The 19,272-nt window shown below is 45.9% G+C and overlaps 1 protein-coding gene across 1 annotated transcript; it reads right to left on the reverse strand.

Annotated features, from left to right (window-relative positions):
* Window positions 1–6,423: 6,423 nt before the first annotated feature.
* Window positions 6,424–7,431, reverse strand: GPR119 (G protein-coupled receptor 119). Its single transcript, XM_075538172.1, has one exon. It carries the CDS (start codon window positions 7,429–7,431, stop codon window positions 6,424–6,426), a length of 1,008 nt encoding a protein of 335 aa, XP_075394287.1.
* Between the last annotated feature and the right edge of the window lie 11,841 nt (window positions 7,432–19,272).

A 19,272-nucleotide genomic window follows, 5' to 3' on the forward strand; every position in this document is an offset into this window, starting at 1 on the left:
TTGTAAAGGATGTTTCTTTTCAGATGTATTTGAAACGGTGCCTTACTCCCCACAAAAACTCTTCAGACATTGAATTGGCAAATAAAAACTATTTAATGCATTCGTCATCTACGAAGAGGAGAGGGCCTGGTCACTTTAAGGTGCTGGTGGAGCTTTGGATCAGAAATGTTTGGATTGTGAGTCTGGTAACTTGATAACCATTCAGCTCCCTTTAGTTTTCTAAAACCCTTGCGTTTTCTCCCAGCCCCCCCCCCTTTTTTTTTAATCACCTCAGAGGTGACATTCTACCCAGTTGCTTTTCTGTAGGAAACACTTTCGTATTTGTTGACTGACTCACGGGGCAAGTTTGCAAAAGTACTGTCGGTGGTAAAAGTACATCAAATGGCTTTGTGAGAAGACATGAAATTTTACTGGCCCAGTGGCTGTGTTATCTTAGTGTGTTTACCACCTTTTTACTGCTTTAGTGTCAATACAATTGAGACATAACTGGAACAGATGTGGGTTTATGATAGTAAACGGGAAATCTGACCCCTGTCGTGGGATTGTTGGGCAACCCGCACCAAATAAGAGTGAATCTTAGCACTTAGGTGAGGGGAGCCGCTCAGGTTCTTGGCTCTGTTTCAATCCATCCAGTGCACTGGAGAAGGAGCCCCCGTGGCATAGTGGTTATGCACCGAACTGCAAAGTACAAGATCCACAGTTGGAAACCACCAGATGGAGCTCTCTACTCATAAAGAGTCACAGCCTTGGAAATTCACTAGGGACCGGGAGAGTGTGTTGGGGCAGATGAGTCTTGCCCTCCTCACTGTGAGAAAGGTTTTGGAAACAAAGAGAGGCCTTAGCAGCTGGATCTGGCATTTCTAGACTGGCCCAGCTGAGGGCTCCCACAGTGGTTGGTTACAGTCCCATCAGCTTGAAAACTCCTGACCATATGGCTAGAGCCCATTTTCCTCTTTCTACAAAGCTTCGTGGCTTAGTCTGCATCAAGACCTGCCTCCTGGCTCTGGAGGAAACTGTTTTCATATCACCGTGCCTCGATAACATTGTATGGCAAAGCACAAAGGCACCACTTCAGGAAACTGCAAGAGTGAAAACACGCGGCAACTGCCTGTCGCTGTGCTGCGGCGATAAAGCAGTTGTGTGCTCTTGAACTGGCATGTCCCATTCACCAAGATGTCTGTACGCTTGCAGGAGGCAGATCACCTTGGGCAGTAGATGTTTGAATCAAGACATTTCCATTATATAACAAAACAGCTAGGTACCACCCTCAGAAGGATTTATGCTTCCGGGACGCCATGCGCACGGGCAATGGTGGCCCTTTTAATTCTCTGAGGGGGAAAAAATGCCATTATCAGTCTAATGTGTTCATGCATGCAGCCCTGGTGGTGTAGTGGGTACGAGTTGAACTGCAATCTTCAAGACCCACAGTTTGAAACCACCAGCTGTTCCCCATTAAGAGTTACAGCCTTGATGAGGGCAATGAATGTACAGATGTACTTTACACAATTGATGTATGTATGGATTGTGATAAGAGTTATATGATCCCCTAATAAAATGATTTTTTAAAAAAAGTTACAGCCTTGGGACTGGGTAGGCACCGTTCTACTCTAACTTATAGGGTTATGATGAGTTGAACTTGACTCAATGGCAGTGAGTTTGGTTTGGTATAATATCTCTGAGCAGCTACATGCTAGCATGAACAATAACACCCTTATGGAATATGCTTCACAGTACAGTCAACCAGATGAGGTTGAAAGGGCAACGTTTGCCCTCGAACAAAGCTCAAGAGGCGGGAAGGGGCTGGAAAAAAGAAGGATGGAGATGGTAAATCTTTCTGGGAGTAGAACATCTCATCTTTCTCCCACCCACAAAGCACAAATGGGTATACATTGGTGAGTGGGAAACAAATTTGTTCTGTAAACATTCACCTAAGCTACCACTAAAACAAAACAAAATGCCAGAAACATATGAACTGCAATGCTTATAGTGTTTAACCCTGTGTGACCTAGTAATATGGCTTTGGAGATCTCATCCTAAGGCATTAAACGAAGACATGCGCAAGAGTTATACAGTGAAAACTTGGAAATGACCTAAATGCATAACTATAGGCTAAAGTGTTAAATACTCCGCTGTTATAAAACCCACAGACAACCATTAGACGTGATGCTCCGAGAAAGACTTTAATAGCGTAAGAAAAGGCCCATAGTTAGAATGCTAAGAGAAACAACATCAGATCAAGGAGAATGACAGTATTATTATAGGTACTTTTATGATTCGTCTGCATGTTCATCCATTTCTACAATGAAGAAAAATTGCCTTCATAATAAAAAAAAACGATATACATCACAGGGGCATCTACATATAGCTCCAAAAGCAATCCCAGGACAGCTGGGCCAGTTGTAGCACCTAGCTCTCAGTGAATGTGTGTGTTTACGTGGGGGGAGGGGAGGTAGATGGATGGTCAGATGAAGGTTTAACTGACGGAACCAATGCATGGCTGTCGTCAGGTGTAGGCACCACTGCTGAGTTTATCGGACTTCAGAAATAACAGATGTAGGGTTGTCGCTTCAAAGGAGAATGCCTCAGACCAGTCATTCATGCCAAGGATGGCACGGGAGGTTCGGAGGGTTTACAAAATAAAGGAGTGGCTAACAGTAGCCAAGGAGTTGAGGTCTGCCCTTGGGCTCCTGGCTATTATTGACACCATGATCCCTTTTGTTCTGTGTGTGACCTTAGGCTAGCTTTCGGACCTGCTGTTTTCACCCTGGTCTCTGTGGGGTTAGCTAATAACTGAGAGTGGTGTGCATGAAAGCAGAGGAATGAGTTCAATCCCAGTGGAACCAGCCACCAGTTCTCCACACAGGGAGAAGGCCTTCCAAGCCAAACTCTGGCTGGCCAGCACACAGAGAGCTGTTCATTGGTCATGTGGTCAGGTCAGAGAGCGTTAGTGGGTTAGGGCAACCTGCTTCAAACACTTGTGAAAAACTACTGCGTCCACCAGGACAAAGAAGGCTGCGTGTGCCTGTATTTTATAACAAACTTCACTTTATGCTGTTCACGAAAGCAGCAAGTGGGATTGATTGACCTAAATTCAGGCATACAAGGTCTTACCATTTGTGGATTTTGATCAAATTGCTGAACAAAGACTGGCTTCTTTGCTAGTCCACTAGGCGACCACTCTAACTGTGTGGATGGGCTCTGAGTGTCTCTCTGCGTGTGCGGTCTCTTATCAATGAAGGGGCTTGTGTCAGAGAAGTCATTCGATTTTACTGACCATTCTGTACTCTCTCTGCTGCCGGCGGCTTCGGAGATGCAGTGCTCTTACTTATTAGCGACTCTGACAGCCAGCTGCGTGACAAGGATGCCTTGCCTTGTTGGTATCGGATCTATCTTGATGCTGCTTGAGATGGGGGTTCAATTGGCTGTTTATCTTTTACAACTCGAGTCACCTCTCAGCACTCACTTTGCCAAACCCGAGTTGTGGTTGAGTAATTCAGAGTTTGGAGCTGAATTGTGCTGGAGGTTTTAAATTCCGACTCTGATGGACTCTCTGAACGTGACCAGTTAGCTGCTTTATGCTTCAGGCTTTCAAGGGAAAGGGTGAGAACTAATGTATTCACATACATCTTGCTTCAGTTCTCACTCTAAGCATCAAGACTACCCCATTTATACCAGGGAGGCAACGGTTAGCTTTGAGAATTTAAGTGACTGAATTGTAATTTGAACACTGCTCTGGGGGACTTCCAGGGCTCAAGGTTTTCTTAGTCAGACAGAACTGAATCTCACACTGCTCGATCCCCTAGCCTCCCTCCAGTCCCCTGTCGATCCTGCAACTTAATTACCTGTCACCATTTGGGGAAGATAAGTCCTTTGTAGCCAGACCAGGAAATTAAGCTCCCTTTGAACCACCCACCGTGAGGACATTGGCTTGAGCTTGCTTTCAATTTTGTCTGAAACCTAGTGACTCTTTGTATTTTACCTAGTTCCCAGGAACTCAAACTACAATGTAAGACTGTGTTTTCCCGGACATAACTGCTACACGCTGGATGGTCAGCCTGTCAAAGTCCTGTGTTCCGTCATTCACTGGAGAGCAGAGGAGTGTTCAGTTGTAGGAACAGAAAGCACGCTCTGGTGAAGGCAGGCATGGTCTTCCTCTGGGCCAGAGTGGTCAGCAGAGCAGCTGCAAAATGAGCAACCAAACAAAAAGTGATGTGCATTAGAATGGGCTAGAGAAAGAGGAGCCCTGGTGGTTATGCATTGGGCTGCTAACCTCAGGTTCTGCAGTTCGAATCTAGCACTTACTCCTCAGGAGACAGACAGGGCTGTCTATTCCTGTAGAGATTTATAGTTTGGGGAACCCACAGGGGCCCTTCTACCGTGCCCTAAAGGGTCACTATGAGTTGGAAATGACTCGATGGCGGTGAGGTTCAGGTCTGAGAGCAAAGAAACAGGCCACTTGGGTTGGAGGGGGTGGGAGAAGGGAATCTGAAGAGTCTGGGCATTGAAAAGAATGACCATCGCCCTCGGAGGCATGAATGAAAGATAGCTGGGAATCCATCTAAGTCTAAAGGGGAAATCCAGGTGGAGAGCAGGATTACTTGGTGACATCCATCAGAGAGGAGTGGGGACCCTATGGGACCTAGGGTCTGAACAGTATAGCTTGAGATTTGAAAGAACCCTCTTCAGGGTCTCTGGGAATTGACCATTTCACCTTGGATACAAATGCCTCCTCAGGGCATTTCTTTAGAGCCCTGCTTCTCACTGGCCTGGCACAACCGCTCTCAGACCCCAGAGTCTGCAACGGAAGCCAGGCTTTTCCCTGAAGTTCAGGGCCTTGAGGTCTACCTCAACCATGATTATGTTGACACCAAGTCCCAGACAAATGAATCTCTACTAGCTCTGTTTGGTCTTGTTCTTTTTTGTTAAGTAAACCGCCCTCCTTGGGTTGGGTTTTCTGTTTGGGCTGCCAATCCAGTTTAGGGCCTTCATAGCTTGCTAGGACCCTGACAGGAGGTCCCTCCCCAGCCTGTGCTCACGTTTCTGCTGCCGGAGTTGCCCGGCGGAAGCTTGCCCATCTTTTGCAGCTGCCAACACCATCAAATCACTTCCTGTCACCCCACAGAAAGCAGAGTCAAGTACCTGCACCTTAGCTGGTCTCCTGTGCCATTCCTGGGATCCCCTTTCTGGAGAACAATGTCTCAGGAAAACGAGAACTTGGCAGTCAGTGAAAGAAGGTCTACCTCTTCCCCCCACCTTTCCTTCCCTGTGTCTCGGGATTTGTGCTGCAGCATTGTCAGCCCGAGGCACCTCACACAGCATATCCGGCCACCCCCATCCCCACCCCCACCCCCAGTTAAAAAGCTGGTGGATTGACCTGTAAGAACAAAAAAACAATGGCAAGAGAAGATGTTCTTTAAGAAAAACTTGCTTCGAATACTATGAGGCTTGGGAGGAAACAGGGTTGGGAATCTAATTCAGGTTCCTGCCCTTCATGCAAAGTCACTATAATAAAATCACTGAAGTACGGTGGACCACAAAGAGGTACAGGATCCCTCACCTTCCCAAAGCAACCAGTGTCTTCAACACTTTTTAAAAAAACCACAACCACCTAATTTCTCTAGTACAATAGCCACTAGCCACATGGGGCCATGTAGCATTTGAAATGTGGTAACTTGGAAGGGAAATACACTGGCTGGCCAAGACTTAGTTTTGAAAAATGAGTCATTGTTTTCTATCGACTACTTATTGAAATGATCACATCTTGGATAGATCTGGTTAAAAATTAAACTCCAAGGATTAGACAGGCACTTTGGGAGGCAGTGAGTTTACGTGAATGGAGGAGAAAAAAAACCAGCTCATAAAAGGAAGGCGAGAATGATCGCACAACACAAAGACGTAAGCAGCGTCCCTGATTTGTACACGTAGAAACTGTTGGATAGTACAATATGTTCTGCTCTCTGTATGTTTAATCATCACAACAACAACTTAAATTATTTCAAAAACACCCCAACATTCAAATTCAGGCCACGGGTTTCTTTTCACCCTCCTGACGTGACTATATGCTGGCACATTTACATTGCTTGGATTCCCCAGTACGGCTCTGCGATTGAACATGAACAGTTGGCTTCGAAACAGCTTTTCAGCCGCACATTTCTACACAGCTGACAATAGAAAGGGGCTGCATGTCTCTCAGCAATCAGCTTACATGTTCAGGAGAAACAGGCTTTATGGCCAAAGAAAGACAGAGAAGGGCAGAGCTTTGCAAGCGGGAAACAAGACACTAGAAGACAAGATCCTGCCTCAGGGGCCGCTCAGCCTCCACCTCAGTTGCCAGAAACAATTCCCCTACCTATACAGGAGTTCCTAGCCGGGGCCCAGAAAAGAGAGCAGAAAGCCACATTGAAACCTATGTTTCTCACCGTCTTAGCCATCGAGCTGGGGGTGGGAGACAGTGACAATGCGGCAGGAACTTTCCCTGGGGCCCTCGTGGCCGGCATTCCTGGCAGAACAAAGGCTGAGGAGTGAGGCGAGTCTCTTCTGCGCTCCCAGGGCCATCTGGTAGAGCTGCTGCCTCACCTCCTTCTGCCAGTAGGCATAGACGAGCGGGTTGAGCAGGGAGTTGGCGACACCAAGCAGCCACAGGTACCGTTCCAGCAGTAGGTAGAGGTGGCAGCTCTGACAGGCCGCCTGCACGATGCCTGTGATCAGGAAGGGAGCCCAGGACAGTGTGAAGCTTCCAATGAGAATGGCCACAGTGCGGAAAGCCTTGAAGTCGCTGGCAGTGCGCGGGGACCGGTAAGTTCCCGCGCCAGCCCCTGCCTGCTCCATCTTTCGGATCTGCTGGCTGTGTGCAGAGGCAATCTTGAGCATGTCACAGTAGAAGAAGACAAAGAGGAGCAGGGCCGGGAAGAAGCCAGCGCAGGACAGGGTCAGCACAAAGCGAGGGTGGAAAACGGCGAAGAAGCTGCAGGGTCCCTGGTACGTGGTCTGCTGGAACATGGGGATGGCGAGTGGGAGGAAGCCGATGAGGTAAGACACCAGCCACAGCCCGGCAATGCTGGTCCCCGCCACGAGCCCACTCATGAGCTGGAAGGAGCGCAGGGGCCGCTTGATGGCTAGGTACCTGTCCAAGGCAATCAGCATGACTGTGAGGACCGAGGCGGTTGAGGAGGACGTGATAAAGGCCATCCGAAGGCTGCACAGGGACTTCTGGGTGGGCTGAGGAGAGCTGGAGAGCTGGTCTGTGACGAGGCCAGAGATGGCCACCCCAATCAAGGTGTCAGCCAGAGCCAGATTCAAGGTGAAACAGAGTCCTGCACCCTCGTTCCTGTGGATCAGCGCCAGCACCACCACAGCCACTAGCGTGTTGGCCACAATGATGAGGGTGGCCAGGCCAGCCAGGATCACTCCAAAAGAGAAAGACGACTCCATTTCTTCAAGTGGCCCGAGTTCTCTTTACCAGGAAATGCTGCTTCTGCCGCTCAGAGGCTCAAGGGCCAGGGGAGAAAAAGGCGTGGATTCTGAGGGCTGGCACAATGCTGACCATCACAGACAGTCAAGGCTGGCAGCTTGGCATCTATGGATCCTGCAGGTCTCAGAGCACTGTCATGCTTGCTTGCTCAGTGCTCAGTGCAGCCTGCCTCTGCTCCAGCTCTCTGAAGACAGCAGTGCCTGTGCACACCTCCCCCTTGGGCTGTGAGCTAGCCCCTCCCCTTCCAATGACCAAGTTACCAGACAACCCCCAAGTCCCTGGCGCACACGATCTTGCCACCCTCTCTCCTCCAGTTGATGCTTCAGGGACTCTGGAGAGAGGGACACCCATCAGGTCTCCTGTTTGGCAGAAGATATAATTGACTGTAATCACACGGGGTTTTTTGCCCCCTCTCCATAACTTGATATTAAATTTTCACTTCTTTTCTTCCAAAGCCTCAAGTATTAGCTTAATTATGAATCGCAGCTTAATGAAGCATTTGCTTAATGAGTAATTCTTAGTTACTATTAGGAAGGGTTTTAATCTGGCCAGCTGATCAAAATCAGTTGGAGTGGGAATTATTTCAGGGGCTCAGCCTCTTTCCGAGGTGGTGGTGTCGGCGACAGTGGTGGGGTTACCGCGCATGTAAGCGGCTTGTCATCTATTGCTTTCTAGCAGCGCCGATTGAAATTCTCTCAAATAGGGTGGCCTGTTCTCTGGGGTTTTATTTCTCTGAATGCAATGACTTGAGGATTCAGAAGGAGGAGGGGAGGCCTGGTAAAATTTGTGTTCATTGCAATTAGGTGGTACAAATGCTTCACTGAGATGCTATCATAAAGGATACAACAGCAGCTCTCAACCTGTGGGTCGCAACCCCTTTGGGGCGCGGGGTGTCGAAAGACCCTTTCACAGGGGTCACCTAAAACCATCAGAAAACACATATTTCCGATGGTTGGGGGTCACCAACAGCATGAGGAACTGTGTTAAAGGGTCACGGTATAAGGAAGGTTGAGAACCACTGGGTCAGAACTTTAAGTTCAAGCAGAGATACCTTAGAAGAAAGGTCTGACAATCTATTTCCCAAAACATTGGCCCGTGGAAACCTCACAGAGCACACAGTCCTCTGATACACAGGGGTAGTGCAAACAGTTAATTCCCTAGGCTGCTACCATGAACGTTAGACATTTGAGTGTACTTAGCAGTAGACTCAGAAGAAAGGCCTGGCAATCAAATTACAAATCACCTCTTGAAAACCATGTGGAGCACATTTTTCTTGTGTTGCACAGAGGTGTTGCAAACAGTTAACTTGCAGGGCTATTATATAAAGGTTACAAGTTCGAGTCCACCGAAAGGTGCATCAGAAGAAAACCCTAACAAAGCATAGGGAAGGTGCAGGTGCTTAACTTGTTAGGGTGCAAACATGAAAGTTAGAACTTTTGTGGATTTTTTTGGTTTGAAATTTGCTCATGTGTCACAAAAGATTTGAAGTCAGTTTTGCTTTTACCTTTTCTTCTTTTATAACCACCCAGACCAGTGTTTACGTCTTATGGATAACGAAGCTGGATGGTTTTTATGGCCATGGACCTTCTCCCTCTATCTTTAAAAAAATTAACTTTATACATTTTCATGATGATATTTCCCTTTTATTTATGGAATAAAGAAATACACACTTTCTGTAGTTGCACAGTCCGTCACATCACAATAGTGACAGAGACCCAGTAACGGACCCCACCCTGCCCCCGTGTCTGCGGTTCTTTGTTCTTATCCCTGTGTTTACTTTTCCTACCCACCTCCCCTCCTTATCTCCCTGTCCACCCCTTCTTCCTCCCTCTTACCCCCACCTCCACCTCATCTCAGTCTTCAAAGTCTTTTCCTTTATTGTTTTTTTATTGACTATTTTATTTATTTATTTATTTCCCATTTAAAAAATTATTTTATTGGGGCCTCGTACAATTCTTATCACAATCCATACATACATCCATTGTGTCAAGAACATATGTACATTTGTTGCCATTATCATTCTCAAAACATATGCCTTATGCTTGAGCCCTTAATATCTGCTGCTCATTTCCCCCTCCCTCCCCTCGGCCCCTCCCTTATGAACACTTCATCATTCATAAATTATTATTATTTTGTCATATATTACACTGTCTGATGTCTCCCCCCGCCTTCTTCTCTGCTTTCCCTCATCCAGGGAGGAGGCTATACATAGATTCTTTTTTTTCCTCGTTTTTCTTTCTTTCTCTTTTTAAAATCTTTTTATTGGGGCTCATAAGGCTCTTATCACAGTCGGTACATACATCAATTGAGCAAAGCACCCTTATACACTCGTTGCACTCGTCATTCACATAATTCACTTCCACTTGGGTTCCTGGAATCAGCTCGGTTTCCCTTTTTACCCCCCATCCCCCTCCCTCCCCGATCCCACCCCTGGTCCTTTATTGTTAAACACCTTTTTCTCCTTTATTTTTATTTATTTTTAATCATTTTATTAGGGCTCATACACCTCTTCTCACAATCCATACATACATCAATTGTGTAAAGCACAGTTGTACATTTGTTGCCCTCATCATTCTCAAAACATTTGCTCTCCACCCAAGCCCCTGGCACCAGCTCCTCATTTTTCCCCTCCCTCCCAATTCCCCCCTGATAATTTATAAATTATTATTTTGTCATGTCTTGCTCTGTCCCACCTCTCCCTCCCCCCACTTTTCTGTTGTATGTTCCCCAGGGAGGAGGTCACATGTAGATCCTTGAAATAGGTTCCCCCTTTCCAACCCTCCCACTGCCCTCCCAGTATCACCACTCATACTACTGGTCCTGAGGGGATCATCCACCCTGGCTTCCCTGTGTTTCCAGTTCCCACCTGTACCACTGTACCTCCTCTGGTCTAGTCAGGCTTGCAAGGTAGGATTCGTATTATGACAGTGGGAGGGGGGAGGAGAGGAAGCATTTAGGAACTAGAGGAAAGTTGTATGTTTCATCATTGCTACATCACACCCTGACTGGCTCGGCTCCTCCCTGAGACCCTTCTGAAAGGGGATGACCAGTGGTCTACAAATGGGCTTTGGGTCTCCACTCTGCACTCCCCCTCTCATTCACTATGGTAAGTTTTTTGTTCTGATAATGCCTGATACCTGATCCCTTGACACCTTGTGATCGCACAGGCTGGTGTGCTTTCTCCATGTGGGCTTTGTTGCTTCTGAGCTAGATGGCCACTTGTTTACCTTCAAGCCTTTAAGACCCCAGACATTATCTCTTTTGATAGCTGGGCACCATCAGCTTTCTTCACCACATTTAGTTGTTCACCCACTTTGTCTTCAGCGGTTGTGTCGGGAAGGTACGCATCATAGAATGCCAATGTAATAGAAGAAAGTATTCTTGCATTGAGGGAGTACTTGAGTGGAGGAGGTTCAATGTCCCTCTACTACCTTAATACTAACCTTATAAATATATACACATAGATCTATTTCCCCATCCTCATGTACAAATATATTTGCATATGTACATGTCTTTATCTAGACCTCTATGAATGCCCTCTGCCTTCCAGCTCTTTCCTCTATTTCCTTTGACTTCCCTCCTGTTCCACTATCATGCTCAGTCCCCACCAGGGTTTAAGCAATTCCTCTTAGTTACATTGCCCTTGGTCGTGCCCAACCAGACCTCCCACACCCTTCTCACCACCAATTTGGATCGTCTTTTGGCCTTTAGGAGGGTTTTCCAGTCCATTCTGTTGGGGCACCACGCCCTGGCCCCAAAATCCATCTTCAGCATTCCCTGGGGACCTTGCTGGTCCATTCCCTTGCTGTTTTGTTGCACTCTTTGTGCTTTTCCTCGGTGTGGTGGGATCAGATCATATGCAATTCCCACACTGTGTCTCCGGTGTTGTCCCCTGTAGGGTTATAGGTCAGTGAGGGACATCGTGTCTCATAGTGGGGCTGGCCATGTGGTCCTCTCTGTGGACTAGCTGCTCTATTTGGGAACATCGTCCTCAAGGCCTGTTGGGTCAGGATTTGCTCCACTCTCTCTCCTCCCCCTTCATATGCTCCTGTGCACTCCAGTCAGATATGTCCCTCTCCGGAAGCTGCAGATTCAGTGCTGTCCTTTGAAATAAATTTTTCTGGGGGGAGGGGCAAGTGTCCACGTAGTAGTTGGAATTGGGGCCAGCAAAAAATTAGTCTTTTTAACACTTATAGAGTTATCTATATCTATAGCTATTCTTATCTAACACACAGGAGTGGTGCAAAAAGTTAACTCATTAGGCAGCTAACATAAACGTGAGTTTGAATCTATGGAGAGATGCCTCAGAAGAAAGGCCTGACAATCTATTCCCCCAAAATGGTCATTGAAAATTCTACAGCTCACATTTCTCTTCTGACACAAAGGTGCAGTGTAATCAGTTAATTTTGTAACATGCTAACATAAGGTTAAAAATTTTGAATCCACCCAGAGGCACCTCAAAGGAAAGACCTGGCAATCATTTCGCAAAAATCCATCCTTGAAAATTCTACAGAGCACATTTCTCTTGTGGTACACAGAATTCACTCGCTAGGCAGCAATCATAACAGTTATAAATTTGGATCCATGCAAAGAACCTTCGAAAGGAAGGACTTACATGCTCCTTCCAAAACATCATCCCTTGAAAACCCTTCTGAGAACAGTTATCTTTTGACACAATGGGTAATGCAAACACGTTTTTAGTAGTCTGATACTATAAAGGTTAGAAGTTAGAGTTAACTTAGAGATGTCTCAGAACAAAGTCCTGGCCATCTACTTTCTAAAAATCAGCTCTTGAAAATCCTCTGGAGCAAGGCCAGCCAGCATCACCACAAGGCATCCTCTCACTGCCCCATAGCGCTATGGTGACAGCACTGGAAACAATGCGGGACTTGTGCCCTGTCTGACACCCTCACACCAGGGTGAAACACGAAGGGAGTGCAACAGAGCAACAAGGGGAGCAAAGCAGTGAAGTCTCCAAGGAATCGCCAAAATTGACTTTGGGGGCAGGGCTAAGCACTGCATCAGACGTGATTGGAAAACATTCATAAAGGTTAAGAAACAGACCTGGAACTATTTGTAGGCTTTTAAAAAAAAGTCTATCTATATAAGATAGGCAGGATAAACAATCCTGAGGAGAAGATGGTTCTGGGGGAAGATGGGAGAGAGAGAGGTGGGGGAAGGAAAGGGGCTCTCAGCAAACCCTGGGACAAAGGAACAACAAGAGATTTAAAATCGACGGCGAGGAGGGCGTAGAATGTCTGATGGGGCTTGATCAAGTGCAATGTTGCTGAGAGGCATTATTGAAAGCCAAATGAAGGTCAAATATGGTAGTGAGGCAGGATCAAAGTAAAAGAAAATAGAGGAAAGAACTAGAAGGCAAAAAACATTTATAGAGATATAAATACAGGCATGAATATATGTACATATATTTATATATAATGATAGAGATATCTCTATGTACATATATTTATGTCAAGTATTAAGGTAGCAGATGGACATGGGCCCCTACTCCAGTCCTCCCTCAATGCAAGAACACTTTATTATAATAACCTGGCATTGTGTGATGCTCACCTTCCCAGCATGATCTCTGAAGACAAAATGGGTGCATAAGTAAATGTGGTGAAGAAAGCTGATGGTGCTATTAAAAGATATAGCATCTGTGGTCTTAAAGACTTGAAGATAAACAAGTGACCATCTAGCTGGGAAGTGACAAAGCTCACATGGAAGAAGCACACCAGCCTGCATGATCACGAGTTGTCAACAGGATCAGATATCAGGCATCAGAAGACCCCAAACAATCATACTGATGAGAATGAGGGGGGCTGGAGTGGAGACTCAAAGCCCATCTGTAGACAATTGGACATCTTCTCACAGAAGGGCCACATGGAAGGGACAAGTCAGCCAGGGTGCAGTATAGCACAGATGAAACATACTACATTCCTGTAGTTTTTGAATGCTCCACTTGCCCCCCCCCCCATTCTATCATGAACCCAGTTCTACCTTACAAAATCCGGCTGGACCAGAGCATGTAAACTGGCACAGCTAAGAGCTCTAGACATATGTAACCCAGTACAGATAAACTCCCCAGGAACAGTAATGAGGGAAGTGATAGCATGAGGGTAGGGGGAATGTGGGGGGAGAAAGGGGGAACTGATCACAATGACATACACCCCCCCACCACACACACGCTGGGCGATGAGCAACAGAAATATGGGTGAAGGGAGACAGCAGAAGGTGTAAGATATGAAAATAATAATAATTTATAATTTATCAAGGGTTCATGAGGGTGGGAGGGTGGGGGAGAGAGGAAAAAAAAGAACTGATGCCAAGGGCTCAAATAGAAAGTAAATGTTAGAAAATAATGATGGCAACATATGTACAAATCATATCAACTGCTTAATACAATTGATGTATGGATTGATAAGAGCTGTAAGAGCCCCCAATAAAATGATCTTTAAAAAAAGTGTTATGAAAAGGATGATGGCAACATGTATACAAATGCGCTTGATACAATGGATAGATGGATTGTTATAAGAGCTGTAAGAGCCGCCAATAAAATTACATATATGAAAAACCTCTGGAGCACAATTCTTGTGACACATAGGAGTGGTACAAGGAGACAACCTGTTATGATGTTAATATAAAGTTTAGAGATTTAAGGAACCTCAGAAGGAAGGATTTTGTATCTCCTAGAAGCCCTTGAAAATTCTAAAGGAGAATTGTTCTCTTTTGATACAGAGGGATAGTTGAAATAGTTAACTTGCTAGGCTGCAAAGATAAAGGTTAGAAGTTTGTGTCCATACAGAGGTGCTTAAGAAGACTGGCCTAGCAATCTACTTCCAAAAAATTAGCCTTAAACCCAAGGGAGACTAGTTCTCCTGTGACACAGGGTGGTCCACACAGTTAACTTTCTATGGGGAAAAAATAGAAGGCAGAAATGTAACTTAGTTCAGTGTTAACTCTTCTATAAATGATTACTTTAAATGATTAGTAGAATTCCCCAGTAAATTTCCCATCTGGTCCCAGACTTTTTGATGTTGGGAGTTTTTTACTGACCAGCTCTATATCTTCTTGTGTTATGGGTCTGTTGAGGTTTTCTACATCAGTCCCTGTTAATTTGGGTTTACAAATCTGTAGGAATGCAATGTTATATAATGCGGCAGTCGCATAATCTCCTGACACCTTGAGCAAAGGGTTGGAGTCTAGCCTGTCAATCAGCCACATAATAATGTGTAATTATTCCTTTTTATGTTGCTTCATTTTTTATTGGCAACATTTGTTTCTTTTTCCTTCTTCTTTTCTGTTATGAGGTTTGTCAGTGGCTTCTCAATGCTGTCAATCCTTTTAAATAACCAACTTCTTGTCTTGTTGATTTATTCTATTTTAAGAATAATTCTCATTTGTTTCTGCTCTACTGTCTATTATTTTGTCTCTTCTGGATCTAGTTGATGTAGGTGATGTGTTACAGTGTTTATTTGGATATTTTCTCCCTTTCTGATGTGTGCACCTCAGAAGAAAGATCTGGCAGTCTACTTCCAAGAAAATAACCCTTGAACTGTCTACAGATCAGAGTTCTCTTCTGAACACACAATGGTGGTGCAAATAGTTCATTTGCTCAACTGCTAACAAAAGAGAAATTTTAGCCCGCCCCGAGGCACCTCAGAAAAAAGGCCTGGCTATCTATGTTCAAAAAACAGACCTTAAACACCGTAAGGATCACAGTTTTCTTCTGATACACGGGGCGTGGCAAAGAGTGAACTTGCTGGGCTGCTTATATAAAGGTTAAAAGTTTGTGTCAACACAGAGGGGCCTTGGCAGAAAGGCCTGATAACCGCCCCCCCCCAAATTAGCCCTTGAAAAACCTAGGGAGCAACGTTCTTCTCTTAGAACAGTGGTTCTCAACCTTCCTCATGCTGCGACCCTTTAACACAGTTCATGTTGTGGTGACCATCCAACCAACCCTAAAATTAGTTTCGTTGCTACTTGATCCCTGTGATTTTGCTGCTGTTGTGAATTGGGCCACCCCTGTGAAAGGGTCTTTCCACCCCTAAAGGGGTTGCGACCCACAGGTTGAGAACCGCTATTTTACAAGGACTATGGAGTCTTTCAGCTTAGACTTTCACACATTTTCCTAGTGAAAGCTGCTGTCCAGTATACTGAGAACCTTTTCTTCACCCTGTTCTACTTTGTCTCTGGTCAGTGGGTCCTGGCTGCCCAGGCGGCCCTTCTCAAGCCTGTAGATACAGGATACCTCTGGGAGAGAAAGAGAAGGGGAGATTAGCTCTCTTCTAAAAAGGGTGTCCTCCAATATTTGCCTGGGGAAGTTTCCATTTTGCAGGGCTGGCACTTGGTTGCGGGGTCAAAGGCATCACCGTTGCTGAGTCAGGGGAGATATACATTTTTCCTTTGCATATCCATTTACACAGGCACATTAGAAGTAACCTTTTGCCCGCCAATCTCAGATACCAAGCCGAGAGGGGGTAGGGAGAAGAGCGGGTCGCAGCTTATTTACTCAGTTCAGGTGAGAGCACAAATGGACAAGGTTAGTGTTTTAAGTGAGGGAGCGGAGAGCAAGGTGCAAATCGGGAGGCAAATACGCGATTCCAGGATGTTTTGCCAGTCTGAAAGTGCCTCTGGCAGATGTCTCTCCGACAAACAATCAGAAAAAGTCCATGCCGTGGGGCTTGTTATTCTCGTTTCCAGCATGAGAACAGTTTACTCTCTGATGCACCCATTAGGCTGTTGACAGCAACTGGACCAACTTTAAACCTAGACCTGAAGTGTGTGTTTTCTCTCCCAAGCTCAGCTTCTGATGTGAAGTCAAGTTGGCCCTTTTTCCCCAAGCCCATGCTCCTGGACAGCCTGATGAAAGCACAGAAGGCTACCGTTTGCATTCAGTAAGTCTGGAGTGGACCCAAGAATCTGCATTTCCATTAAGATCCTTGGGGGTTCTGGTTTCAAAACTGCAGATGCTTCAGGCCACACCCCAAGAGATTGTGCTATACTTAAGTTGGGATGTAGCCTTTGCCTCTGGATTCTTAATAGCTTCTGTTGTCACACAACCACAAATTGGTGGCTTGAAGGAATAGAAATTTCTATTCTCACAATGTAGGAGACGGGACTTCCCAATCTAAGACATCAGTTCTACGAGGGGAAGACTCTCTCTGCCCACTCTGAGGGGCAATCCTTGTCTCTTTCAGTTTTTCTTCTTTGGATCCTTGGTGATCTGCAGGTAGCCCCATCGTTCCCTATTTGTGTTTTTTTTTCCTCTGGGCCCTAGGATCCCTGGTGGTGTGGTGGTTACTGGATGGCCTGTTAACTGAAAGGTCAGCAGTTCAAACCCACCAGCCACTCCTTGGGAGACGGACAAGGCTTTCTACTCTTGTAAAGAGTTACAGTCTCAGAAACCCCCTATTCTGTAGGGCCGCTGGCTATGTGTCAGAATTGACTTGATGACAGTGAGCTTCGCATGGAGGTTTTGAAATGTTGCCCATATTCCTTGGCTTTCTGGTTGCATCACTCAATCTCTGCCTCTGTCCATCATCACAGCTCCTCCTCATATTCTCATCCTCCCATGTCCCTCTTTTAAAGGCCCTTACCATGATAATCCAGGGTTATCTTCCCATCGCAAGATTCTTAATCACATTTTCAAAGTCCCTTTTGTCACCTAAGGTAATAAAGTCTCAGGTTCTGCGGATTACGATATGGAAGTCTTGGGAGGAGGGGTCTTTTTCTGCCTATCAGACAGCCTGAGTCTCTTCTCCTTCTACTCCCCCTCCCTCCCCCCTCCCCAAGTGCATGCACTTCAAATTCTTCTTTAGTTTGTGCCCTGAGCGTGACATTCTTTTCTTTTAGTCATCAGAACTGTCCCGTGTCTTGTCTTGTCCTCTCAGGAACCTACCAGCTGACTTAGACTAATCTGTGTAGCCTTGGAAAATAGTCACCTCCCCATCCCTGGAAGTGTGCAAGCAGAGGCTGATTGCCCACCTGTCAGAAGGAAATACACACAGCGAGTGGTGCAAGACCTTCTTATTCCTATGGAGTCGTCCCCAAGTCCCTATGCATTCATTTTATGAGTGTGCCTCTAGGAATCATTGCCTTCTCTTATATTCCTCCCTTATTCCTTACCTCCCCTCCCCTCCCCCAACCCCCTGTTCCATTAGCCTTGTATTCTCCCTTTGCCTACACCATCACAGGTATGTGTCCCGGAGGTGTGGTAATGCTTCAAGGTCAAGAGCACTAAGAACCTGGTCCTTGGCTTGGTCCTGGGAGCTTGGTCCTCATCGCCCTACCCTGTTGGAGCAGGCTGAGGCCTTCCAGAGTCTGTAACAGGGAGCAATGACAAGGTAAAAAAGTTGGGGTTGAAGAAAGGAAGGTTAGAGTATATAGGGGGAGGTTGGTCAGACTAAAAAATTCACTGCCATTGGGTCAATTCTGCCACATAGCGATCCTACAGAACAGGGAAGAACTGTCTCTGTGGGTTTCCAAGGCTGTAGTTCATTATGGGAGTAGATAGTTTGCCCCCTCCCCCAGGGCCTCTGAAAGGGATGTATTAAAGACTAGCAATAGTATCCACCCCAAGGTCATGGGGGGGAGTTTGGTGGGGGGTTCAGGGCCAGAGGGTTCAGCTGGAATGGGAGTGGAAGAGGAGGTTGGAGTGCCCCCCTCCCCCAAGACATTATTGTTGATTTGTCAAAAGCAAGTCACAAGGCAATATGTGTAGGCTGAGCCCACTTAAGGAAAGGAAAAAAAACACCCCACAATCTTCACATATATTTGTGCGCACATGCCTACACTCTGTTGAAAGGAGAGGGTTTGAAAAACAGACCTTTGAAGGGGGCAATGGGATTATTGGGAGGTGAAGAATGACTGTCACAATTCACTTGAAATCAGTGCTCTGGGTTAAATATTTTCATAGTGGGGTTGAACTCATGTAATTAAAACAAACAAACAAACAAACAAACAAACAACCCCCTTCCTGAAACTTCTCCTCTCTCTTTTCCGCCAAGGCACAGTCCCCCCCCCCCACCTTTCTTTTCTTTAAATTGTATTTGTTTTGTTGTTGTTGAGCACAAGTACAATACAGGCACCAGTTTGCAAAGGACTTTTTCCACAACCTCCGGTGCCAACCCCCCCCCGCCACATCCCCATTTTGTATATCATCTCCAATCTGTTGCCATTGAGTTCATTCTGACTCAGGTGACTCCACAACCCCATGTGTCACAGAAAATAACTGTTCCGTCTGGGTTCCTTGGCTGTCATCTTCACACCAGCAGATCACCAGGCCTTTCTTCTGAGGCACCACTGGGAGGGTTCAGGTTGCCAACCTTTAGGTTTGTAGCCTAGAAAGCCAATTGTTTGTGCCACCAAGGACATTTTAATACACAGACACAGATCTACACACATGTATCAAGAATATTTACCTACTACACATAATAGACGTATACAAGGGGGCTTCACCAAATCTGGGGAAAAATGCCATCATCTTTCAATTCCATTTTCCCATGACCTTTTTGACACCTGTGTGTGTGTTTGCTCATACTCATGTCACTCGCCTGTGCTGCAGCTGTAGAGAGAGGGGTATGCATGTATTAAGATAACTAGAAAGGCAGGCCAGGATGACAGAATCAATACTTGAGGCTTTAGTCTTCTCTGGGAGTGAAAGGCTCTTGGCAAGAACAGCCATAGTCTCCTGGGGTGTCTGAGGCTGCTTGTAGAGCACACAACATGACTTCCCATTACAACATAAAAGCCTCACAACATTCAGAAGCTACTATTTATACCTGCATTTTATAGATGAA

The sequence above is a fragment of the Tenrec ecaudatus genome, chromosome X (assembly GCF_050624435.1).
Source record: "Tenrec ecaudatus isolate mTenEca1 chromosome X, mTenEca1.hap1, whole genome shotgun sequence".
Classification (NCBI taxonomy): Eukaryota; Metazoa; Chordata; class Mammalia; order Afrosoricida; family Tenrecidae; genus Tenrec; species Tenrec ecaudatus.

Bases quoted from the DNA above. Each gene is read 5' to 3' on its own strand.
- GPR119 (XM_075538172.1), bottom strand. From the start codon at position 7,431: ATGGAGTCGTCTTTCTCTTTTGGAGTGATCCTGGCTGGCCTGGCCACC.